Genomic DNA, 25,604 nt, shown 5'->3' with positions numbered 1-25,604 from the left:
CATTATTAGGGTATTTTTTTTCTGTAATGAAACAACAGATACGTGTCTGCATGCTTTAAAATTTAAACAAAAAAAATAAATCTGATTAGATAGAAAAGGTGACAAGTCGGTCAATCCTGAAAAAGGTACGGGGCAGCCCTGTGATATAGATATAGGGTTAGAGACAGGGGGTCTGAGGGGGACACCCAAACTTTTCAGTTTCCCACTCAAAGCCTTTACTTTTTGGCCCACTTCTGTTTATTAACCGAGACTCTCTCTCTCTCTCTCTCTCTACACAGAACGCCTTCGTGCCGACCGCCTGGTCTATCCACGTCATGATTCCCGCCCATTAAGACACCCATTCTCTCTCTCTCTCTCTCTCTCTCTCTCAGGTGAGGATAATCAAAATCTATCTGCGTTCTTCGATTTCCCAACTGCTCTTGTCTAATCCCAACGATTGCCCACCTTACCTAGAATACCCAAATCTCGGTTTCTAGGGTTTCTGCTTCCTCTGTTTCGTTTCGTGCTTGTTTGTTGTTACCTTTTTGGTAGGAATTGAGGGGACCCATTTGGTGTTTTGGTGTCTTTCAGAGGCAGTTAATCGAAAAGACGGAGGTGAAGGATTCGGATTTATGTCCATCAATCAATCCAGGGTCGAAAAAGGCGAACCCCACACCCGGAAACCCGGAAGATCTGGCGTCCCTGCGCACCAAAGGAGCTCCCTCAACGCGAACAGCGTGAAGGGCGGCGCCGGAAGCGCGGGCACCTCCGCCGCCCCTTCGTCTACTTCCAATTCTTCGTTGCAGTCCGCGAACGCCAACAGGAGGTTTTTGTCCTTGACTTGTTTTTTTTTTTTTTTACCTTCTGTAAATCGCTTGCTAATTCGGAGTAGATTGGAATTTGGGGTTTGCTTCTCTAGGATTTAGTTGTCTATGTGGTTTAGGTTGTTTCAAAATCATGGTATTTGAATTTGCCTTTGTTCTTGGTGGAAAATATTGGTTTTGAAGGTTTGGTGGATTGTTTCATTGGTGAATGAAATTACGTCACTCTGGATATGCTTTTATTTGCCCATGGTAGTTAAGTGATTCAAATCTTAAGGATTTGAAACAGTTTCTTTATAGTTGCATTTGTACTTGGTGGATGGCAATGGAAATGTTTCGTTGTGAACTGAAAAAATGATTTTATGAAGGATTTCTATTTTTATTTTGTTGTGCTACTGGTGAATTGTGTTGAAATTTGTAACATTGGTTTTGATGGTTAACTCAAGCTCACGTTTACTATAAGCAGCGTGGTTTCTTCTTTGTTGCTATTATATCTTGTTAAAGAATTTACTTGTGGCATCTAAAAATTGGTTATCGTGGTCAAGCTGGATGTTGTGTGTGTGTGTGTGTGTGCTTGAATGTGTTTGATTTTTTTTAATGTTGATTTTTATTTTTTTATTTGATTCTCTTCAACAACGCTGAGCAAATTGATTTTCATGGTGGCAGTTAAAGGGACTGGCTTTATGGGTGACTGTTGCAAGCTGTTTTGACTTCAAGAGAGAATGATTGATAATGGTTTTGATAATTAATATTGTAATTTGTCTGCGTGGTGTCTTTTTAACTCCGAAAAAGGGAACTTTTTGTTTCTTCAGGTTTACTTGATTACTGTTCTTCAATTTTCCAAATGATTTAACAAGGTTCTCTTATGTAATAGTAAGCACGAGCATTATCATCTCTTGCCAAAGAATTAGAATTTGTGTATCTATTTTCTCAAGATCTTGAAGTTCTATTCCTAATTACACACTATTCATGCCAAATCCCATTTGTTCTGACTTCTGAGTTGTCAAGTGTAAGTATCATACCATATCGTTACTATGGGAAATAACGATACGATACATCGCGATATAAGTGTGTATCATATCTGTATCGTACAATACATCCCTGTATCGGTGTATCGTACGATACATCTTCAGCGCACTTTAAAAAGGGCCGAATCATATTTTTTGGGGGTTTTAAAGACCTCTTGAGGGTCGACTCCCTCATTTGTGTAGAGGCCATTAGAGGGGTATCCGCGCACCCTAGGAGTCGTGAGAGCGATTTGGGGTACGATACAGGGCATGTTCTTGTTATTGTTTATGTAATATAGGGCACATTATTGTTATTGTTTACAATACAGGGAAGGTAACTTGATTATTTAACTGTTAAGTATTCATAAACTTGGTTATTTTGTTTTTGTTTATGTAATATGAAAGTATGAGTCTTGTGACATGTTTTTAATTGCAAGATATTTAATATTTTACATTGTTCTTGTGAGATAGTTGATGTTTGATGATGTCTTATGCAGTTCATAGAGACATAAATGCTTCATATGTGATTTTATGGTTGTGTTTTGTGCAATTCATCATTGTTTCATATATTATGATTTTTTAGAATTTTGCTATTTTTTCATGATTTTTTTTTGGAATTTTTGATTTTTTTATTAAAAATTTACTATTTTTTACGATACGACACGATACAGTACAATATGTATCTTATTTTGGGCCCGACTGATACAATTAACGATACAATACTTACAACCTTGCTTTTGGTTTCTGTGATAATCTTATCAACTTGCTATTCATTTTCTTGTTTTGGTTGCTAAGAAAACTTTCATGCTTGTAGTTCTAAGAAGAGTAATGGACAAGGGGGCCAGTCAAGGGTGAGTAGTGTTGCAGCAAATCCTGAAGTCAGTGTAAGTCGTGGAGTGCAGAATGGCACACTCCCACACAATCGGCCAGCTGTGTCTTCTTTGCCTGGTACTTTCTCTTAATCTTAAGTTTTAAATAAATATTCTTGATATTTAGATGAAAAGATTTGTTTTACGTGCTTAGGAGAACAAGATATCTTCTATGGTTCTTTTGGCTTCATCTGCAAAAGTACGTCACTGTGCTTGACTGTTATGTGTTATCATTGCAGGAACCTCTGGAGCAGCAAGCCCAGGTGTTACAAAGCAGATTGACCATTCTCTTCCAAAAGGTGCACAAACCATACCCCGGCCTCCTCCATCTTACTCCAGTACTGGATCATCAGGGCCAGCATTGGCGGCTACTCCACCAGGTCTTTTTTCCTTTTTGTTTTTAATTTTTTATGCTTATTGTTTCATTTTTGTCAAATTGTTTTCATTGTTATTTTGTTATGCTAGCCTCTGAGACAACTCACATGCTTAAGGCGCAAATGAGGCTCAAATAGAACATTTATTGCCTGTCATTCTGTGTCTTTTGTAAAGGAGAACCGAGAACACACAGAGGCATTAGAATTAACATTTAATTATAAATTGTCTTAGAGAATTTGCATAATTGTATGGCATTGACTAGTTGGCTCGTTCATTTAGATGTTTATATTGTCAAGTTGTCAAAGTCACCAAGACAAATAAAAAACAAATGGTGTCTTCGAGGATTTGGCTTGAGATCTTCAATGGAATCTTCTTGAATCCTTGATTTTCTTGAACATAGACTAACTGGTTTGTTGATTTTTTAGTTAGTGACAAGGACCACTTGAGTTTGATCTCTGGCTATGATTGCTTACTACCTGTTCTCTGTTTAAATAATTTTTGTGCATTAGAAATATCGATATCAATCTGCTGACTCAGGTAATAATAATTTATCTAATAAACTGGCTATGTTCTGGTGCACATGTGACAGTATACGCAAACGTGCACATGCATGCACATGCACATGCTGTGCGCACATGCACATGCTGTGCGCACATGCACATGCTGTGCGCACATGCACATGCTGTGCGCACATGCACATGCTGTGCGCACATGCACATGCTGTGCGCACATGCACATGCTGTGCGCACATGCACATGCTGTGCGCACATGCACATGCTGTGCGCACATGCACATATGGTCATGTTCATCTATATATGTGTGTAGCTGAGTTGGTGTGCATGCATATGCCTTTTTAGTTCCATCATGTTGAAACCTATAATTTACTGTTTACATTGTTGCTGTGTTTGGTTTCTTTAACATCGCTGCTTGCTTTCACTATGTTATCCTTTTCATTTTTTTTTGAAATTTGGCTTTTCTTAAGTGAAAAATTTCTGCAGTGCATTGTTTCTCCTCATGGCTTTCATGGTCAGGGGCCTTTAGGACTAATATCTCCACCCAATTTTGCCTTTTAGAACTCTGCTAGCAAGTGCCAACAAAGTTTCTTGTGATTCGTTATCCGCTTATTTTGCATCTCTCGAAGTATTTTTATCACTAATGACGATTACTCATTGGCTATGACAGGAGATGTCTCAAAAGGGTTTCCACTTCAGTTTGGGACCATAAGTCCGGGTTTCATGAATGGGATGCAGGTCCTTATGCATTTTTTTTTTTGGTCAAAGATTTTTACCTGTGTCTTTTGGATATGGTTATATATGCAATTGTCCTTCAGTTTTTCTGTGTTTAGCTTTTCAAACTTCCATGAATTTATCCATTTTATATGCAATTTGCTAGTGCAGATACCTGCACGGACCAGTTCTGCACCACCAAATTTGGATGAACAAAAGCGCGACCAGGTCTCTCTCTCTCTCTTTCTCTCTCTCTTGTGAGTTCTTTTGCTTCTTAGCTTCATCTGCTGTTGTTGTATAGGCTCGCCATGATACCAGGCCTAGTCCCATTCCAATATCTGCTTCTGCTAAGCAGCAGCAGAAACAGCAGCCACAGCAACCACAGCAACCACAGCAACCACAGCAGCTTAGAAAAGATTCAGGCACTTTCACCAATGTTGCAGAAACAAGCTCATCTTCCCAGTCAAAGAAGGATCTCACACTCCAGATTTCAATGCCACCTCAGGCTGCTGTACCAAAGACTTCTGTTCTTCCTCCAGCTGGAGCATCTATGCCTATGTCTTTTCATCAACCTCAAGTACCAGTACAATTTGGTACACCAAGTTCTTCACAAATTCAATCACAGAGTGGTTCACGTCAAATGCCATTACCACTTTCTGTTGGTAATGCTGCACAAGTTCAGCAGCCTGTATTTGTTCCTCCCAGTTTGCAATCACATACACTGCAGGCACAAGCAATGATGCATCAGAGTCAAGGACTGGGCTATGCACCCCAGCTGAACCATCAAATTGGGCCTCAGTTGGGGAGCTTGGGTGTTGGCATGGCCTCTCAATTTTCTCAACAGGCAGGCAATGCATTTGCTGGACCACGGAGGAGGGTCAAGATAACTCATCCTGAAACTCATGAAGAATTGAAACTAGATAAAAGGGCTGATTCTTTTGTTGATGCGTCATCCTCAGTGCATAACGTGCAACTTGCTAGGTCACATGCAGCTGTGCCTCCTCACTCACAGCAGCCTATTCCTTCATTTAGTTCTGCTCAACAATTCAGTTACTATTCAACAATGCAACCTAACTCGTATACTCCTTCCATCTTTTATCCTGGTCATGCCTCTCATCCTTTAACCAATTTTACTGCTCCGGTTGCTTCCATTCAGGTAACAGTGAAGCCTCCTCCAACTTCAATTTCAGAGAAGTTTGGGAGGTCTTCTTCAACATCATCTGTTCACTCTTCTTCTGCCAGTAAAGGTGCTGCTGTTCTTCAATGTGAACCAGTTAAGCCATCAAGGCATCATGATGAGTCTGTATTCTCACATTCTCAAAGGGCCACTGAGGGGGCTAGACTGATTTCTTCTGCCATGGGAGAGATATTAGCACAGCTTCCTTCCACAACTGTTTCTTCAGCAGTGCCTAGTGAGGTTTGGCCGGACATTCGTGTTCAACAGCCAAAGTCTGTTTCTGGAACATCATCAGTTTCTAACTCATTACATGCGACAGTTGAACATTCTGCACTTTCTGCTGTTTCTGGGGTGCAAAGACAGTCATCCATGATTTCTTCACCTGATCCTGTTGCTTTAGCTGTGGAACCAGAACATGTAACTAATTATGAAGTTCACAAGCAGGATCCTCTAAAAATGTCAGATTCCTTTAAGGATCAGCTAAAGCTGAACAAAAAAGGACCGCATCACTCTGAACCAGAAATTCAGGTATGCTGTATGCGTACCTTTATGTTTATGAAGTTTTATTCTTGCTAAACCATTAAGGGTCTCGTGTTATGGCTTTTGGCTTTTGTTACTCATGGACATCATTCTGCTGCAGTTAGAGGCTTGTGATTCTCCTGGTAACCTGAAATCTTCTTCCGTAATATCAGCAGAGACTGATGATATCAATTCAAGACATGGTGCCAAAAATGTGGAGTCCATGCAAGTTGCATCAGGAGGGATTGAGACCTCAACTTCATTTCCTTCTTCATCTTTCAAGTTGGAGAATAGCAGCTCTGAAGGTGCTGTAGATTCTGTAAAGGATTGTATGATGTCTGCCACATTGGGAAATTCTGCAGTAGAGTCGGACGGAGTGTCTGAAACATCAAAAAGTGCTGAGATTGCCAGCTCTGATGCATATGATACTGTGCCAAATATTTCTGGTACAGAGGAGAGAGGTCCTGGGGAGCCATCAAATTCTTTTGATTCTGAAGCAGAGAAAACTGTTTCAGAAAATCTGGTTGTTACATGTCCTGTAAAGGAGGAAGACCATTCTCAACATGATTTTGGTACAGGAAAAGAAGTTGGTGGAACATTGCAGGTGGAAGATGAGAGAAGCAAAACACCGAATTATTGTGAACCAGAAAGTCAAGAGCCTATAGACATGCCTCCTTCGGGACGTTCTGATAGTAGCAGAAACACAGATGTTTTGCAGGAGGTGTCATTGGTTGAGAAAGTAGATGAAACAGTTGCTGCTGTAATGTCAAATCATTTAGAAATTGAACCAGAAAATGTTGATGGAGAGCTATCGGCATCTTCCTCTACTGTTCCTTCTTACAAAGTTACTAGATTTGGAAATGACAATAATGGAGAGAGATTGGGTGATTCTGCTGCTACATCTTCACAAACATGTTCAGAGTCTTGTGAAGCTGAAGACATGTCTTCTTCACCTCATTCATCCATGAATGTGTATGAAAAGCAAATCGAAAGGGAGGGCAAGATTTGTGGTACCGAAATTGCTGCATCAGCAGAATCCACTAGCTCAAATCAGGGCTTATCTTCTGGTGTGCAAGTTTCCTCTGAAGTGGCTAAACGTGAAGCTAGAGGAACAGAGAACATAAGTAGTGGTGTGAGTTTTAATTCTTTGTCAAGCTCTAAGGATAAGATACCATTGGAACAAAGCAAGGCCAAAAATGTTTCTGGAAAAAAGAAGAAGAGGGAATTGCTCTCTAAAGCGGATGCTGCTGGGATAACTTCTGATCTTTATATGGCATATAAGACACCAGCAGAAAAACAAGAGGCTGCTACATTAGAAAATGTGGTCCCTTCTGGAATTGATGATAAGCATATGCCTGCAGGTGATGTAGAGAAGGATGCCCCTGCAAAAGAGGAAGATAGCCAGAGAAAATCTGAATTGGATGATTGGGAAGAAGCAGCTGAAATCTGTAGCCCCAAATTAAAAGCATTGGAAAAAAGTAGACAGATACACAGCAAGAAACAACATGATAAGCATGATAGTGGATCTGTAGGCAGTAAAAGATACACCAGAGATTTCCTCATGACCTTTTCAGAGCAATATAAAGATCTTCCTCCAGGATTTGAGATTGGAGCAGATATAGCAGATCACATAATGAACATTCAAGTAAATGTTTTCCCACTTGTTGATCATGAAGCCTATCATGTGGCTACAAGAGTGTTTGACAGGCAACCAAGTGGGTCTTCTCGTCTGGAGCATCGTGCAAGTGGTACCATGGAGGAAGACAGGTGGAGCAAGTCAGCAGCTTCTTTTGTACCTGCACGTATGGATCTTGCATATGGAGTAGCAGTTGGAGGATTACGCCCAGGCCAAGGGGGAAATATGGGAGTCTTGAAAAACCCACGTGGGCAACCAGTAGGCCAGTATGTCAGTGGAATCCTTTCTGGCCCCATGCAGTCTCTTGCTTCTTCCGGTGGACTACCAAGGCTTAATGCTGATGCTGATAGGTGGCAGCGTGCTACTCCTGTTCAGAAAGGCTTGATTCCTTCCCCTCATGCTCAATTGCTGGTCATGCATAAAGCTGATAAAAGATATGAGGTTGGCAAAGTGTCTGACAAGGAGGAAGCTAAGCAGAGACAACTGAAAGGCATTCTTAACAAGCTAACTCCTCAAAATTTTGAAAAGCTATTTGAGCAAGTCAAAGAAGTTAACATTGACAACGTTGTTACTCTTAGAGGTGTTATCTCCCAATTTTTTGATAAAGCTTTGATGGAACCAACATTTTGTGAGATGTATGCAGATTTCTGTTTTCATCTTGCTGGAGCATTGCCTGATATGGTTGAGGATAATGAAAAGATCACATTCAAAAGATTGCTTTTGAACAAATGCCAAGAAGAGTTTGAGAGGGGGGAAAGGGAGCAACAAGAAGCTGATAAGGTTGAGGAAGAAGGCGAGGCTAAACAGTCTGAAGTGGAAAGAGAAGCTAAGCGCCTAAAGGCTCGCAGGCAAATGCTGGGCAATATTCGGCTGATTGGTGAGCTTTACAAGAAAAAGATGTTAACTGAGAGAATCATGCATGAATGCATCAAGAAGTTACTGGGTCAGTATGATAATCCTGATGAAGAAGATCTTGAAGCCTTGTGCAAATTGATGAGCACAATTGGAGCCATAATTGATCATCCCATAGCCAAGGAGCACATGGATTTCTATTTTGATATGATGCAGGAGCTATCAACTAATCAAAAGATATCTTCTAGGGTGCGGTTCATGCTGAGGGACACAATTGATCTTAGAAAGAACAAATGGCAGCAAAGGAGGAAAGTTGAGGGGCCTAAGAAAATTGAGGAGGTGCATCGTGACGCAGCTCAGGAGCGCCAAGCCCAGGCAGGAAGGGCAGCTCGTGGCTCTGGCATGAGTTCCTCGGCAAGGAGAGGACAAGCTATTGATTATGGCTCTCGAGGGTGCACTGTATTGCCTTCTCCAGGAGGACAGCAGATGGGCTCCATTCGAGGGGCACCAATGTCTGCTCGTAACTTTGGCACCCAAGATGTGCGGTTGGACAATAGACATATTTTCGAGAGCAGGACTCTGCCAGTTCTCTTGCCTCAAAGGTCTACTGGTGATGACTCCATTACCCTTGGGCCCCAGGGTGGTCTTGGTAAGGGAATGTCTATTCGGGGACAACCATCGGGGTTAAATGGGTCCATGAATGATATTGCAATGAGCACTGGTGATACCAGAAGAATGGCATCAGGTCCAAATGGCTTCAGTTCCACTCATTCTTTAGGAGATAGGACACCTTATAGTTCACGGGAGCATTCCAAGGGCATTTTGCAAGATAGACCCATGCCTCAGCCCACTTATGATCAATCAAATCAAGATCGTGTAAGCAGAGATTCAAGAAATGTGGATCGTCCTTCTGACAGATCGACAATTGCGGCTCATGCTACAGGACACATTCAAAGTCCTCCAACTGGTGCACATAACTCATCAGATAGGGTTCCCGAAGAACACTTAATAGAAAAATCAATTTCTGCAATCAAGGAATTTTATAGGTACTATATTTTCCTCTTCTACACTCAATTTATTCATCAAAAGGTTACTGTCATAGTGCAGTATATTATTTTTCAGTTTAGGGACGCTTCGGCTGAAGACTTAATGATGCATAGATTAAGTGTACATTGATGAGCATAGCTTGCATATCAAAGGAAACAGGGAGGCATTTTCTAAGTGCACTATTTTTTTCTTTCATTGTCCTTTATAATAATTCTATTTGTTTCGACCATGAGATCATGTTTGAACCATGCAAAGGATGTTCAGACTGATGCATTCATTTGTATTGGAGTTCCTTTTCTTTTCTGTCATAAGCTTCTTGTAGTATGTGATACCATTTTTTGGATTTTATCGAATTCATAGACAAGGATTGAGATATATTTTTTGCTCTGTCTTGGGATTTTTTGGAATTAGTCAGTGGTAATTAATTATATGACATAAGTGGAAATGGATGTAATGAAATATGCGGAAAAGAAATGTATGTCCTACAATGGACATTCACACATAGAAATCAAAGAACAAGTCCAAAAGAGGACATACACAAAAGCCAATAATGGCTAGAAAGCATAAAATCTTATAAATGCACTAAAGGGCTTGAAGAAGCCACACATTACAAAGGGGGAGACCCCACTTATTTATAGGCAAGAGAGGAGTGAGGGAGAGTTAGAGAAAAGCAAGAGAGAGGGACCATTGGGAGTCCCAACAAGGAGTCGTTGGGCTCCCAACGGTCACAATTGTGACTGTTGGGGGCCCAAAGACTCTTTGTTGGGGCCCCCAATGGCTGTGCATTAAATGCACAAAAAGGAAAATAAAAAAAGACAAAAAGAAATGGAAAAAATAGAAAAAGGTAAAAGGGAAAAAATAGAAAAAGAAAAAAGACTAAAATGCCCCTATTGGGCGAGTTTACAGAACTACCCCTTATCGGGTAGTGAATGACAAATATATATATATATATAAATATATATATTACATATATTTTAACACCCTCCCTCAAGCTTTACGGGGATACAACGAAAAGCTTGTTGAGAAGAAACATGAAGCGAGGAGCAGCAAGAGCTTTGGTGAAGAAGTCCGCCAACTGGTACTCGGATGTGACGTAGGGCAGTGTAATGGTTCCTTTTAGGTATTCATCTCGAACATAATGGCAATCCATCTCAATATGTTTAGTACGCTCATGGAAGGTTTGGTTGCTTGCAATATAGATAGCACTCTTGTTATCGCAACACATCTTCGAAGGAGTTGAGATGACGATGCCCATATCACAGAGGAGACTCCTAAGCCACACAAGCTCCATGGTTGTAGTGGCCATTGCATGATATTCCGCTTCAGTTGAGGACAATGATACTTTATGCTGCTTCTTGCATCTCCAAGAAATCATAGAGTCACCTAAGAAAACACAAAAACCAGTGGTTGAGACTCTATCATTGGGATTTCCTCCCCAATCAGCATCTGTATAGGCAATTAAATCAAGTGATGATGAAGAAGAAAGAAAAACTCCCTTAGTTATGGTGTTCTTAATATATCTGACAATCCTTAAGACTGCACTCATGTGCACAGTTGTAGGTGCATGTTGAAATTGACTGACGGAATGAACTGCATGAGCTATGTCCGGCCGAGTGATGGATAAGTATGTCAGAGACCCAATGAGTTGACGGTAGGGAGTCAGATTCTCAAGAAGTATCCCATCTTCAAGCCTTAGCTTTGCATTGATAACCTCAGGGGTTTCTGTCTTTTTATCATCCGAAATTCCAGACTTGGCACAAATGTCAGCAGCAAGTTTCATCTGAGAGAGAATATACCCTCGGGGTGAATATGCAACTTCAATACCTAGAAAATATCTTAAGAAACCAAGGTCAGACATGTCAAAATTTTCTTTTAAAATTTTCTTAATATCATGGATTCCTTGCTCATCACTTCCAGTGATGATCATATCATCAACATATAGTAGTAAAATAACTACAGAGGACCCTGCACTTTTCACAAATAACGCAGTGTCAGTATAACATGAACGAAAATTTAAGCTAGTCATCACATTGCTAAATCTGTCATGCCAAGCTTTTGGAGCTTGTTTTAACCCATATAGTGCCTTTTTTAGTTTAAGAACTTTGTTTTCACCAATGGATACTCCTGGTGGAGGATCCATATAGACCTCTTCACTTAGTTCGCCATTAAGAAATGCGTTCTTAACATCCAATTGATAGATAGGCCATTTTTTAATAGATGCAACCGCAATAAGAGTCCTAACACTAGTCATTCTAGCTACGGGAGCAAAGGTTTCCTCATAGTCTATTCCGTACTCTTGAGCATATCCTTTGGCTACCAACCTAGCTTTATAACGTTCTAATGACCCATCACTTTTAGTTTTAATTTTGAAGACCCATCTACATCCAATAGACTTCTTTCCAGTGGGTAATGAAGTTATTTCCCAAGTTTTAGCTTTTTCAAGGGCACTAAGTTCTAGTTTCATGGCTTCAACCCATTGAGGAATGTTTTTGGCTTCATTATAGTGTGATTGTTCATGATAAGAGTGTAATGCGATTAGACATGCCCTATATTTAGGTGTTAGGGATTCATAGGAAACAAACCTATTAGGAGGGTTGGAGATTCGGCTAGATCTCCTTAAAGAGGTTTCTTCTATGTTGGAATTTTGAGAATATTTTTCTAAGGCACTTATGGGAATTTCTTGACCACGCCTAGCATAGGTTTGAATTGACCTATTTTCAACATCATTACTTTCAATTTCATCATTACTAAGAGGAGTATCCTCTAAATCATTGGGAACATCCTCTAGGTGAGGAGTCACATCTTCTTGAGAGAGAAGATCAAATAAGGAAGCATATTCTCTTTCATCAATATCTTTATTTTTCTCAAAGCCGTTTTCATTTTCCAAAAAGGTAATATCTTTGGATACATATAGTTTGTTGCTTTTGGGATCGAAGCACCTAAAACCTTTTTGATTTTCTCCGTATCCTAAGAATACACATTCGATAGCTTTATGAGATAACTTATCTCTTTTATGTTTAAGGACAAAACACTTACACCAAAAATTCTTAACCTATTAAAATCGGGTGTTCTTTCAAAAAGTTTTTCATATGGAGATATATTTTGAAGGGATGAGGATATCATTCTATTTATCAAATAAGTGGAGGTTAAGGCGGCTTCGACCCAATAGCATTTAGGAATTTCTTTGGAAATGAGAAGAGTCCTAGTGGTTTCCAAAATGTGTCTATGCTTTCTTTCGGCTAGACCGTTTTGTTGGGGAGTCCTAGGACAAGACCTTTGACAAATTCCATTGATTTCCAAATATTCTTGAAATTCATTTGATAGATATTCTCCATCGGAATCGGATCGAAGAATGGAGATATTAGTTGAAAATTGATTTTTGACAATCATATGAATTTTTTTAAAAAAGTTAAAAACTTCGGATTTTAAGTTGAGAAAATAGATCCACACATATCGAGTGAAATCATCAATGAAAGTAACATAATATGAGTATCCTCCTTTTGATATGACCGGAGAAGGACCCCAAACATCCGATTGAATTAATTCAAAGGGTCTTTTTGACACAAATGTTCTCTTTGGAAAGGGGGTGGATTTTATTTTTCCAAAAATACAACTCTTGCAAACAAAATGTTTCTCATTACAAAATTTCTTTCCAAAGGGAAAGGAGTACATTTTTGAGAAGCTTGGATGTCCAAGTCTTTGATGCCAAGTTTCTATATTTTTATCTTGGACATGATTACAAAAAGAGTTAGTGGGAAGTTTCAAATTGGTCATGTAGTAGAGATCTCCCCTCCTATGGCCTTGCCCAATCCGCTTCCCGGACTGGAGATCCTGTATAAAGCAATCCTTGGTTGAGAAGGAGATTTCACATCCATGATCACATATTTGAGAGACAGATAAAAGATTTAAATTAAGTTGAGGTACTACTCTTACATTTGGCACAAAAAAATCTTTCGAAAAATCTAAGGCTCCAAAACTTTTAACTTGTAAAGAGGTACCATCGGCGGTGGAGACAAAAGAGTTTTTGGAGTTGCTACATACATTGGATAGTCCATTTTCGATAGGGGTCATATGAAAAGATGCTCCAGAATCAAGAATCCAAGAAGGCGTACCTGGAGGAGAAGAAGAGGCAATGGCGGCTCCCGAAGTTGACGGCGATTTGAGTAGAATTTGAAGTGCTTCGGATAGTTGAGCAAGGGAGAAGGACTTTTTCCCTTTCATTGGCTCCTCCTTCTTTTGGGGAACTTCTTCAATAGTAGCAACTTTACCTTTTGGAGGCTCATTTATCTTTGGACAATTAGGTCTTATATGACTCGGTTCTTGACAATGATGGCAAATAGCTTTCCTATAATTGCCATTATAGTTATTTTGCCTCCCAAAGTGTGGAGGCTTATATGCTTTCATATGATTGCCGGGTCTAGACATGGCAAGAACTTCATCTCCTCCTTTAATCATGCCAAGACGTGTTTCTTCTTGGCATATTTCGGCTATGGCATCTTCCAATGGAAGTGGTTTTGATCTATGAAGGAGGGAGGACCTAACTTGCTCATATTCGGGCCTAAGCCCATGTAAAAATTGGAAAAAGTGTTCTTTCTCCATTTGTTCTCTTCTCTTTTCAACATCTTCACTTGATACCCATTTGGGTTCAAGAAGGGATAGCTCATCCCATAAAGGTCCAAGAGTGCTATAGTAATCTCTTACACTCATTTCACCTTGCTTAATGGTACGAATTTTTTCTTGGATAAAGAATTGACGAGCAAGGTCTTTTTGGGTATACATACCTTTCATAAAGAACCATGCTTCATTTGCTAGGCGGAATTTAGCAATGTTGGCGCAAATCTTTAGCTCCACGTTGTTCATGAACCATGCAAGAATTTTTGCATGCTTACTTTCCCAATCTTCTACCTTGGATTGGTGATCTTCAATAGCCTTCATGCGAGCACTTCCTTCTAGAGCCTTTTCTTGATCACCATCAATTTTCGTAAGTTGAAGTTGAGGTTCCCTAATGGTTCCCATCACATATCCCCAAAGCTTTTTACCTTTGAGGTTGTTTTCAATGGCGGCGGCCCACATCATGTAGTTCGTACCATTAAGCTTGAAGGAGAGATCAATATTTTGTTCTCCTTCCATTATATAGTCAAGAATGGAGGACAAACAAAGAGAGAGAGAAAGCTAGACAACTAGCTATATGAATCAAGAGCACAACCAAGGCTCATTACCATGTAATGAAATATGCGGAAAAGAAATGTATGTCCTACAATGGACATTCACACATAGAAATCAAAGAACAAGTCCAAAAGAGGACATACACAAAAGCCAATAATGGCTAGAAAGCATAAAATCTTATAAATGCACTAAAGGGCTTGAAGAAGCCACACATTACAAAGGGGGAGACCCCACTTATTTATAGGCAAGAGAGGAGTGAGGGAGAGTTAGAGAAAAGCAAGAGAGAGGGACCATTGGGAGTCCCAACAAGGAGTCGTTGGGCTCCCAACGGTCACAATTGTGACCATTGGGGGCCCAACGACTCTTTGTTGGGCCCCCCAATGGCTGTGCATTAAATGCACAAAAAGGAAAATAAAAAAAGACAAAAAGAAATGGAAAAAATAGAAAAAGGTAAAAGGAAAAAAATAGAAAAAGAAAAAAGACTAAAATGCCCCTATTGGGCGAGTTTACAGAACTACCCCTTATCGGGTAGTGAATGACAAATATATTTATATATATATATATATAAATATATATTACATATATTTTAACAATGGATTGTTTACTGAAGCATGTAGGTTGCAAGCAGTATCCTACTCATATTTATTCAGCCTTAACAGGAGGTTATGCTTGGGAATTTTTTCTTTGCTCTTGTTGAGTACAGCAAGAATGTATGGTTCAAAATTTAGTAAAAATATTTTATAGATGCAAAAGAGTCTGTAGGATATCCACAGATTGACCACGATAGAGGTTGTTGCCTCCCATTCTTCATTTCCTTCTCGAATCCATGGGGGACTTCTCTTATTTAGAATCTTTCCGCGGTGTACTCCGTTTACTATTCTTTTCTTTTGATTGATGAAGTGCCGTGGTCACACTCGTACTATGATCTGTCTTTGTTGGAAGGAAACAGGGGAGTTGGCTGAAAAAGATGGACAGAAAAGATAATGTAATATCAATTTCTCGGCCTCGCCGGCTTCCAATTGCTCGGAAATTCTCAGCAGTTATATAAGAGGAGGCTTGGATGGTGAGCAAAGACAATTGATCAAGAAGTTGGTCAACTTTCGCATGATCGATGGAAGTAAAAATTGGACTTTGATTGATTCAATCTTATAAAAGGAGTTTGAGAGGCCTAGCGAGAGAAAATTAGATTAAAAATTGATGGAAGTATCTACTTGATTTGTTGAACAATGAGACAAGATCTAGAAGGAGAACAAAATTAAGGAGCTCACTTTATCAAAGTCAAAGTGCAATCCTAATGATATGCCGGTAGAGGCAAGGGTTCCAATCACCAGAGAGGGCCTTATCTAGCTTTTTGGATTTTTCAACAATTTTTTAAGTATACCGAAAATGCCTAGTCCCTAGACATGTGATAAAGGACAATTCAACTTCCACTTAAGAATAATGAAGGGATCTAACTTTTGTCCAAGCGGTAATAAGCTTGAGCCATAAAAAGAGAATTATAAAAGATTGTGGAGCATTGTAGAATAAAGCTGATGCCCATTTTAATAACATTGTTCTTTTAGTATGGCAATTTATCAACAGGTTGGTAAAAACTTAGGTAGGTGCTGTATGTAACAACAACAACAACAACAACAACTACGCCTTCATCCCAAAACAATTGGGGTCGGCGATATGAACCAAAAAAGAAAATCATTCTGGGTCTTCCACATGAATCCTTCTCGTCCAATCATTTCTATCCAATGCTATGTCCTCGGTGAGGTTCAAAGCATTCATATCCTTTCTTATCATCTCCATCCAAGTCTTCCTAGGCCTACCGCGACCTCTTTTAACTAATATATTTTCCCGTTTCTCTATCCTTCTAACTGGAGCATCATTAGGCCTTCGCCGAATATGTCCAAACCACCGTAAACGATTCTCTTTCATCTTATTTTCAATGGGTGCAACGCCTACCTTCTTACGTATCTCCTCGTTCCGAATCTTATCTTTTATTGTATTTCCACACATCCATCTAAGCATACGCATCTCAGCTACACTCATTTTTTGAATATGATGTCTCTTGGCAGCCCAACATTCCGTACCATATAGTAAAGCGGGCCTAATAGTCGTCCTATAAAACTTTTCCTTCAACCGCAATGGCATTCTACGATCGCACAACACTCCAGTTGCACTTTTCCATTTCATCCACTCAACCTTTATCCTATGATTTACATCTCCATCAATTTCTCCATACTTTTGAATGATAGATCCCAAATATTTGAAACAATTATCCACCGGTATTTCTTGCTCACCAAGCTTCACTACACTCCCATCACTACTTCGTTGCTTACTAAACCGACATTCCATATTATTCTGTCTTACTCTTACTCAACTCAACTTAAAACCTCTTGCTTCCAATGTCTGTCTTTATAATTCTAACTTAGCATTAACCCCAGCTCTAGACTCATCAATCAAAACAATATCATCAGCAAACGACATACACCACGACACATTTTCTTGAATTGATCTCGTAAGCTCATCCATCACTATAGCAAATAGGAAATGGCTTAAAACAGATCCTTGATGTAACCCAACCGTTATAGGAAAATTGGTTGTCACCCCTCCACAAGCGCGGACATTGGTTACTACTCCTTCATACATATCTTTAATTATACTAATGTACTTGAGAGAAATACCTTTCTTCATCATTGTTCACCAGAGAACGTCCCTAGGTACTCTATCGTATGCCTTCTCCAAATCAATAAAAACCATATGCAAATCTTTGTTCCTCTTTCTATATCTCTCAATAAGTTGTCTAAGAAGATGTATAGCTTCCATAGTTGATCTTTCAGGCATAAAACCAAATTGATTCTCCGATATCATGACAACCTTCTTCAACCTAGACTCAATCACCCTCTCCCAAAGTTTCATAGTATGACTCATGAGTTTTATACCACGATAGTTTGTGCAATCTTGTATATCACCCTTATTCTTATATAGAGGCACCAAAGTACTCTTCCTCCACTCATTAGGCATCTTATTTGTCCGCCAAATCTTGTTAAAAAGATTTGTCAACCATTCTAAACCTTTCTCTCCCAAGCATTTCCAAGCCTCGATAGGTATACCATATGGGCCAACTGCCCTTCTTGATTTCATTTTCTTCAAAGCCTCTGCAATTTCTTTCTTTTGAATCTTGCGCATGAAATCACGATTCATCTCATAAAAAAGAATGAAGAAGTCTCCATGATCCTGAGCATGACTTCCATTAAATAGCTTATCAAAATAATCTTTCCATCTCTCCTTAATCTCCTCATCTTTGACTAAAACCCTTTGCGTTTCATCTTTGATACATCTAACCATACCCAGATCCCTCAATTTCCTATCTCTCATCTTTGTAAGCCTATAAATATCCTTCTCGCCCTCTTTGGTATCCAACTTGTCATAAACCTCCTTATATACTTTATTCCTCGTGTTTCAAACTACTTTTTTAGCTTCTTTCTTTGTTATCGTATAGTTCTCCAAATTCTCATTATCACGACTCTTACTTAGATTTCTATAACACTCTTTTAACCTTAATAGCTAATTTGACATCCTCGTTCCACCATGATGTATCCTTACCTAGCGGTGCACCGCCTTTAGACTCACCCAATACCTCCTTAGCCACCTTTTTCATGTCACCCACTATCTTACTCCACTTTGATTCTGAATCATTCTCGAGACACCAATCAACTTCCTTAACTACATGCTCTACAAACATTCCTTGTTTAGCTCCTTTCAGTGCCCACCACTTAATTCTAGGATCTATCCTATGTCTATCCCTTTTGCGGCATTGTCTAATTCTAAGATCTAAAATTAAGACTTTATATTGTGTAGCTATACTTTCTCCCGGTATAACCTTACAATCGATGCAACAACCCCTATCTCTTTTTCTAAGTAGGAAAAAATCTATCTGACTCATATTAACCTCACTTTTAAATGTTACTAGGTGAGACTCTCTCTTCCTAAATCAAGTGTTTGCTAAGATCATATCATAGGACAAACCAAAATCTAAAATCCTTTCTCCACTTTCGTTTCTTTCTCCTATACCATAGCCTCCATGGATACTCTCAAATCCATCCTTACTAATGCCTACATGTCCATTAAGGTCACCGCCGATGAAAAGCTTTTCTTCATAAGATATCCCTTGTACTACTCCATGTAAATCTTCTCAAAATTGATGCTTAATAGAATCATCTAAACTTACTTGAGGTGCATAAACACTAATAATATTAATAATATCTGTATCTAATACTAATTTAATAAGTAAAATCCTATCACCCTTCCTACGAACCTCAACTACATTATTTATAAACTCACGACTCATAACAATCCCTACTACATTCCTATTCCTATTTATTCCTGTATACCAAATCTTATATCCCCAAGGTTCTATCACTTTTGCTTTCTCACCTACCCATTTGGTCTCTTGTAGACATAAAATATCAATCTTTCTCCTACACATAACATCTACTAACTCTACTAACTTACCAGTAAAAGACCCTATGGTCCAAGTGGCTAACTTAATTTTGTGGTCTTGGATTAACTTCTTTACCCCCACCTGTCCAACAAAGTGAGAGAACCCTTGCCTATTTGACACCACACCTGGGCGCCGGTGTGATGCGTCGCTTCTGGGCGACGACCTAGCAACCCTTGCCCATTTATCACTGCCTCCGGGCCTATAGGTAACTGCTGTATGTATTTTTATAAATAGGCTACATCGTATGTCACATGGATACTGATGCGGGAGCGGGACACAATGTGGATATGCTTAATATGATGTGACAATTTTAAAAAATTAGGACACATGGTGATGCAAATAGAAAGGACTCGATTTACTTCAAAATCCTACCCAACTATGATTATCTAGGAAAATGCAAGGAAACAACTGGAAAACAAGAAAATGACTGAATTTCATATTCCAACTCAACTTCAGCTTTCATCTAAAGAGATCCCCCATCTATAAATAGATGAGATTTTCTTAAACTACCTACCTTGATAACCCTCTAAAAAGATTAAACTTATCCTAATCTAGTAAAATTTGGATATTGGATCTAATACATAAATTCAATATCCATTACAAATGAACCGAACAACAACAACAACAACAACTACGCCTTCATCCCAAAACAATTGGGGTCGGCGATATGAACCAACAAAGAAAATCATTATGGGTCTTCCACATGAATCCTTCTTCTCCATTCATTTCTATCCAATGCCATGTCCTCGGTGAGGTTCAAAGCATTCATATCCTTTCTTATCACCTCCATCCATGTCTTCCTAGGCCTACCCCGACCTCTTTTAACTAATATATTTTCCCATTTCTCCATCCTTCTAACTGGAGCATCATTAGGCCTTCGTCGAATATGTCCAAACCACCGTAAACGATTCTCTCTCATCTTATTTTCAATGGGTGCAACGCCTACCTTCTTACGTATCTCCTCGTTCCGAATTTCATATTACAAATGAACCAAAATACAAAAAATATCCAAATAGAAAATAAAGATCCAAAATACAGATGAAACCAAATGGACTCTTATGGACCTGAGTCTTCTGCTCCGTTCTCTCATGTTGGAATAGACTTGCCCTCAAATTTGGGTACCACTTGTGTTTCTTCCAATATCGTTCCATCTTGTGACTTACGGGCTCACAATATGAAACCAAATCCGTGTATTGCTCTATAAACTGAATGAACCAAGCAACATCCACCCCAACATGCATAATAAAACCAAAAATATTCTTTTCAAACCAACCAAAGTCATTTGGATCCATATACTGATCTGGGTCAAAGGGATCAAACAAATCAAGTGCCAATTTCATCCTAGGTGGAGTAGTTGACATGATGAGGACCAAGATTTTCTACTCTATCATGTCACACTCTTCATGCTGCTGCTGATGCACTCCAAACAAGTTCAGGGCTTGGGGCAAGCATGGTTCAGGTGAGGTGAGGGCAGGTAGGGTTTGAATTTGGATAATTGGATTTTTATCCAAAACAGGTTTGGGTATAGGTAAGTCTTGGGGAGGTCTGCTTGGGACTGGATCAACTGGATTTGGGTTGAAGTTCAAGTTAAGGTTTTCAGATGTTGGGATCAAGTATAAGGGATTTTGGATCCAAATATTTTTTAATTGGATATGGGTCATTAGGAGTGTCTTGGGTGGGTTTTACAAAACAATTATCTAAATTGGATCCTAATTCGGTTTCACCTATTTGGGTTTCAGTAGACGTTTTAGGATCAAAAGTAAATGGTTGTTGCTTCTCCAACCTGACCCGCATCAACTGTTTCATTTCTCTCCATTCTTGGATCCACCAAAGTCCTTGGTTCTTACGCTTTGTCTGCAACTTATCCCACCACACCTGGGCCAAACTCCTCTATCGAGACGAAGCCGCCAATGCCTTCCAATGCTTTGGCACATGATGTCCAACTGGAAAGAAGTCCTGCATCAAATCTGCCCATGAACTCGGATACTAAACCGGGGCATGGGTTTTTCGAGTCACACCTTGGTTAATCTTTCTGTCCTGCCTCATTTCAGGTCGGAATCGGGTCTTGAACCATGCAAAATGGTTTTAGATCCTTGGAACCAGTCATGTCCAGTGTAGATGGGGCGGTTCGGAAGAGACACAGTTTGCTTGGTGTGAAACGATGGGAATGCCCTGTTGCTAGGGCACCCGATGACAGGTGGGGAGGAACCCCACCCGCACCCTGCGTGCCGCTATGGGGCAGCCATGCATAGGGAGTGGGGAGGCTTCCCCGGCCAGCCTCCATAGGCAGGGTATCGTCGGTTGAAGGGCGACACATACTCCAAGATCTGACACAGTCAGTGATGTTCAAAATCCCACCCACGCTGTGTGCATCGATGTCGGGAGGGCGCCAACTGTTGGGCGTGGGGGGGGGGGGGGTGTACCTCCAGCCAACCTTCATCGGTCGATCATCGTCAGTGGCCGGCCGACAGGGAGCACCCCATGAGGCGGTAGAGCCTTGCTTGTTGCGGAATACCCTCGATTTCCGCCGGGCGTCCATCCACAAGGGGGATGGTGTCTGCGATCGTTTGGGCCAGTCGGAGGTTTGTCGGTGGGCGAACGGTCGAAACCACCTCGACCTCTGCTCCGGTTGTACCCTTTTGAGAGATATAGCCTAGTGTTGCAGCAAGAACGTTGGTTGGCTTCAGTGTTGTCGACACAATGGAAGAAGAGGCCACATAAGCTTGATGCTGATGGAGGAGCGGTTGAAGGTGGGGAAGAAAGAAGGACAAAGGAAGAAGGGAGTGGGGTGACGTCGAGGTGTCGAGAAAGCCTGCTGTTGGTAGGACGAGCTCTCGACAACTGAACCTTTTTGGTGGTGGGACACTAGATGGGATCCATCCAGCAGGAACACTGGACCTGCTCGATGATTGCGGGTGTTTCCTGATGTGAAAAACACCTGGGAAGATGTTGGTGGGGTTGCTGGTGTTCCGTCGGACTGAAGCGGTCGACGGCCCCGTGGTGATGTTGGTTGCAGTGGTGGCCATGGGTGGTTGTCTTGATTGGTCGTGCAACCATGCAACACCACTTTTTGATGGCCATTCTTGTTGTCGATCTGGGTAAGTTATAAGACATGTAACTGATAAGTGATATCGCTCCCTGGGTTGAATTCTTGGATGAATCTGGAAATTGACGGAATTGTTCTTTCAAATTGTTCATTTGAAAGAATCAAAGTGAATGTCCCTTCACTCTGACAGGATCCTCCCTCAAACTTCGTAATCGAGCGATGGAGGAGGCGAGCGAACCTATGGCTCTGATACCACTTTGATGCAAACCAAAAGGACTCGATTTACATCAAAGCGGTATAAGAGCCATAGGTTGGTTCTATTGCGAAGTTCAAGGGAGGATTCTATCAGAGTGAAGGGACGATTCACCTCGATTCATTCGAATGAACGATTTGACGGAACAATCCCGCCAGTTTCTTGATGGACATGGCCGTACACACACATAGATGCACGGATGTGTGTGTAAGTATAAAACAACAATTTTAATTCACTACATTTAAGAACATCAAATAATGAAATTAAGTTGAAATTGAAATGTAATGTAATTGATGACAAATTTTATGAGAAAAATAACTCAAAGTGAATATGAAATAAGTAAATAAGATCATAAAAGAAATAGATAAAGTTAATGACACAATGTTGACTGTGCGTGAAACTGGTTTGACTAGGTAGATGAAGTGTCATATCATTTCCGTGAAGTGTCCAAGTGTCATGTCGTGTCCATACAGGATGCACATGCTAAGTGAGGTGTCTGTGTGACATATTTCTGTTTGTTTTTAATATTTATATCGTTTTTTTGATGTACTCCTTTGTCAAAAGGCTAGAGATTGTACTTATAGGTATGATGCATTTATTTGTTTGTTTTGAATATTTCAATTGAAATTTTGGCGGTCTTTTTATCTGTTATTTATAACCCTATATAATAATAGCTATAGGTAGGGTCGAATGGAATAGCTGGATAGTTAGGTCACGCCTTCATTCACACCCTCATAACTGAGGGTTTGAATCCCATGGGGTTATTCCCTGGCTTACTTACCAAAAAAAAAAACAAGAATGGCTATAGATTTAGGAATAAGGTGATCTCTTTCTCTCTGTTTTTATTTATTGTAGAGAAGGTTCTTCATCATGACTGGGTGTTAAAGGGAAACAATTAAGAATTTATCTCTAGATGTTTTAGGTTAATTGGTTGATATGGGGCGTACTACATGGCAGCTAGTTTCTGTGATAAGCCATTTTAAATCCTTCATAGTTTCACATTCAAATGCTAGCAGTGGCTAAGTCCATGCAATTTCACTGCACTGGGCAGAATAACAAGTATTGGACTCCACCTCCACTTATTATAAGGTTCTCTTGAATAATGCAACTTTTTTTGTTGAGACCGGATAACAAAGGACAATTTTCTTTTGACAACTTGTACTTTGGTTATGGTTTATGGCGTCATTGAATCATGACACATAAAGATGATAGGAAAGTTCATGTTTTCTACTTTTGTCTTAAAAAAAATTTGAGTATATTGGACTTGATAGTTGTAAGGTTGAAAATTTCATACTTTTTACATATGTTGCACAGGTATAGTTACAAGTACAAAGGATATGACACAACAATTTCTAAAAGTAGGGGTACGGTTTTATATATATATATATATATATATATATATGTATTGAAAATTAGCATTAAAAATACATAACAAAAGGAATTAATTTCAATAAAAAAACATGCTTTTGAATAAAAAAGGGTCATCATTATTGGGTCTGGTCTGGTTTTGACCTGATCTAGTCAGACCCACACCCTGGCATGTGTGCCCGTACCTGTGTTGACATGAGTATGGGACCCTTCCAGGTGTACCCAGGTTGCGTAGCTTTTTCCTGAATGTGGCTCTTTTCATGTCATACTTGCATCAAGCAGATTCTTGATTTTGATTCTATTGTAACCTCCTAATGGGCTTACTTTCAGTGCAAATGATGAGGAAGAAGTTGCTACATGTATCAAAGAATTAAATGTTCCAAATTTCTACCCCACAATGGTGTCGCTTTGGGTGACAGATTCTTTTGAAAGAAGGGATATGGAGAGGGATCGATTAGCAACGCTTCTTATTTTCCTTTCCAGAACAAGGAATAACTTGCTGAGTCAAGTGCAGATTATCAAAGGGTATGTAGTCTAATTTAGAGCCATATGTCTAGATGAAATATTGGTTGAGTGAATATTGTGTCGAGTACTTTGAGCTGCTTTCTTGAATCAAGACTTCGTGTGGAGTTTGGGTTACTCATTAGTGCAGTTGTTGATGAGTAACACATATTCCTTCTGGAATCCAGCTTGATGTGAGTCTAATCCCTACACTTGATTGTCAAATTTACATATCTTTGTTAGGTAACTATTCAGGACACTGAATTGTGTTGCTCGGAAGCCCTATTCTGTCAAGGATCTCAGCAACCTGCATTATGCTGCATGTTGAGTATTCTTTAGTGAAATTGTATCTTAACTTATTTCTTTTCCAGGTTCGAGTCTGTTTTTGCTACCTTGGCAGATGCCATATATGATGCACCCAAAGCACCTGAATTCCTCGGTGGTATTCTTGCCAAAGTAATTTTGGGAAAGATTGTTACTTTAAACGATGTAGGAAGATTGATACGTGAAGGAGGTGAAGAGCCTGGTTGCCTTATGGAAACTGGAATCGCATCCGTTGTTCTTGGTACTATTTTTGAGGTCATAGAAAAAGAGAAAGGTGAGGCTGAATTGAATAAAATCCGAAAAGAATGTGATGGCCGATTGGAAGAATTTCTCCTTTCGGATCCAAGAAAGCACACAAAGCTCGCTTCTTTTGTTTAGAAGAAGTTGCTGTGTACTCAGAAATCAATGCCTACTTAAGAGTACTACAATTTGCACATAATAATCTTGTTCAGGGCTCTAATATATTAAAATCTTCTTGTCATGTCTTACTCATCCATTGGCTGTTTTTTCATTTACTTGAGAGTTAATTCCGCTGATTTGAGGCCATCTAAACTCGAATTGCACTTTTTTTAAGTTGGAATTACATGGTTTACTAAATTGGTTACCATTTTAGATGGTAATTGTGTATATATTATCTTTCATGCATCAATATTAAGCGGCATCATGGATTTATTGTTCATATAAAGCAAATTTATTTCTGGTGGGGCTCTTACCTTTTTTTGGTTTTATTCTCGTCATTTTGGCTTTCATTTATTGTCATTTCAGTATATTGGCGAAAATTTCCATTTTGAGTTTTGTATGGGTGGATCTGATAATCTGGAGTATACTGCTCCGAGATACAATTCACTTGTAATAGGCTTGTTATCGAGTGGTATTTTGGGTCCTCTAACATCATGTATTGGACCATGGGTTTACTGGTTTGGGCATCAGGACCTACCTCAAGAAA

The 25,604-nt window shown here is 39.7% G+C and overlaps 1 protein-coding gene across 1 annotated transcript; it reads left to right on the top strand.

The window, feature by feature from the left end:
- Window positions 1-251: 251 nt before the first annotated feature.
- Window positions 252-25,146, top strand: LOC149845310 (eukaryotic translation initiation factor 4G-like). The gene is made up of 10 exons (XM_089995684.1): window positions 252-371; window positions 571-805; window positions 2,622-2,755; window positions 2,916-3,056; window positions 4,234-4,301; window positions 4,449-4,505; window positions 4,579-5,982; window positions 6,095-9,507; window positions 24,164-24,358; window positions 24,706-25,146. The coding sequence occupies exons 2-10, from the start codon at window positions 612-614 to the stop codon at window positions 25,034-25,036; spliced, it is 5,937 nt and encodes a 1,978-aa protein (XP_089851810.1). The 5' UTR covers window positions 252-371; window positions 571-611; the 3' UTR covers window positions 25,037-25,146.
- The last annotated feature ends 458 nt before the right edge of the window (window positions 25,147-25,604 follow it).

Source organism: Nuphar pumila, chromosome 2, assembly GCF_984573655.1.
Source record: "Nuphar pumila chromosome 2, dmNupPumi1.hap1.1, whole genome shotgun sequence".
NCBI lineage: Eukaryota > Viridiplantae > Streptophyta > Magnoliopsida > Nymphaeales > Nymphaeaceae > Nuphar > Nuphar pumila.
This window is presented reverse-complemented; position numbering and strand designations above follow the sequence as displayed.

Coding starts and splice junctions, on each gene's coding strand:
- LOC149845310 (XM_089995684.1), top strand. CDS start 612: ATGTCCATCAATCAATCCAGGGTCGAAAAAGGCGAACCCCACACCCGG. Junction 2,756..2,915: donor AGCTGTGTCTTCTTTGCCTG/GTACTTTCTCTT, acceptor TTATCATTGCAG/GAACCTCTGGAGCAGCAAGC. Junction 24,359..24,705: donor CAAGTGCAGATTATCAAAGG/GTATGTAGTCTA, acceptor TTTCTTTTCCAG/GTTCGAGTCTGTTTTTGCTA.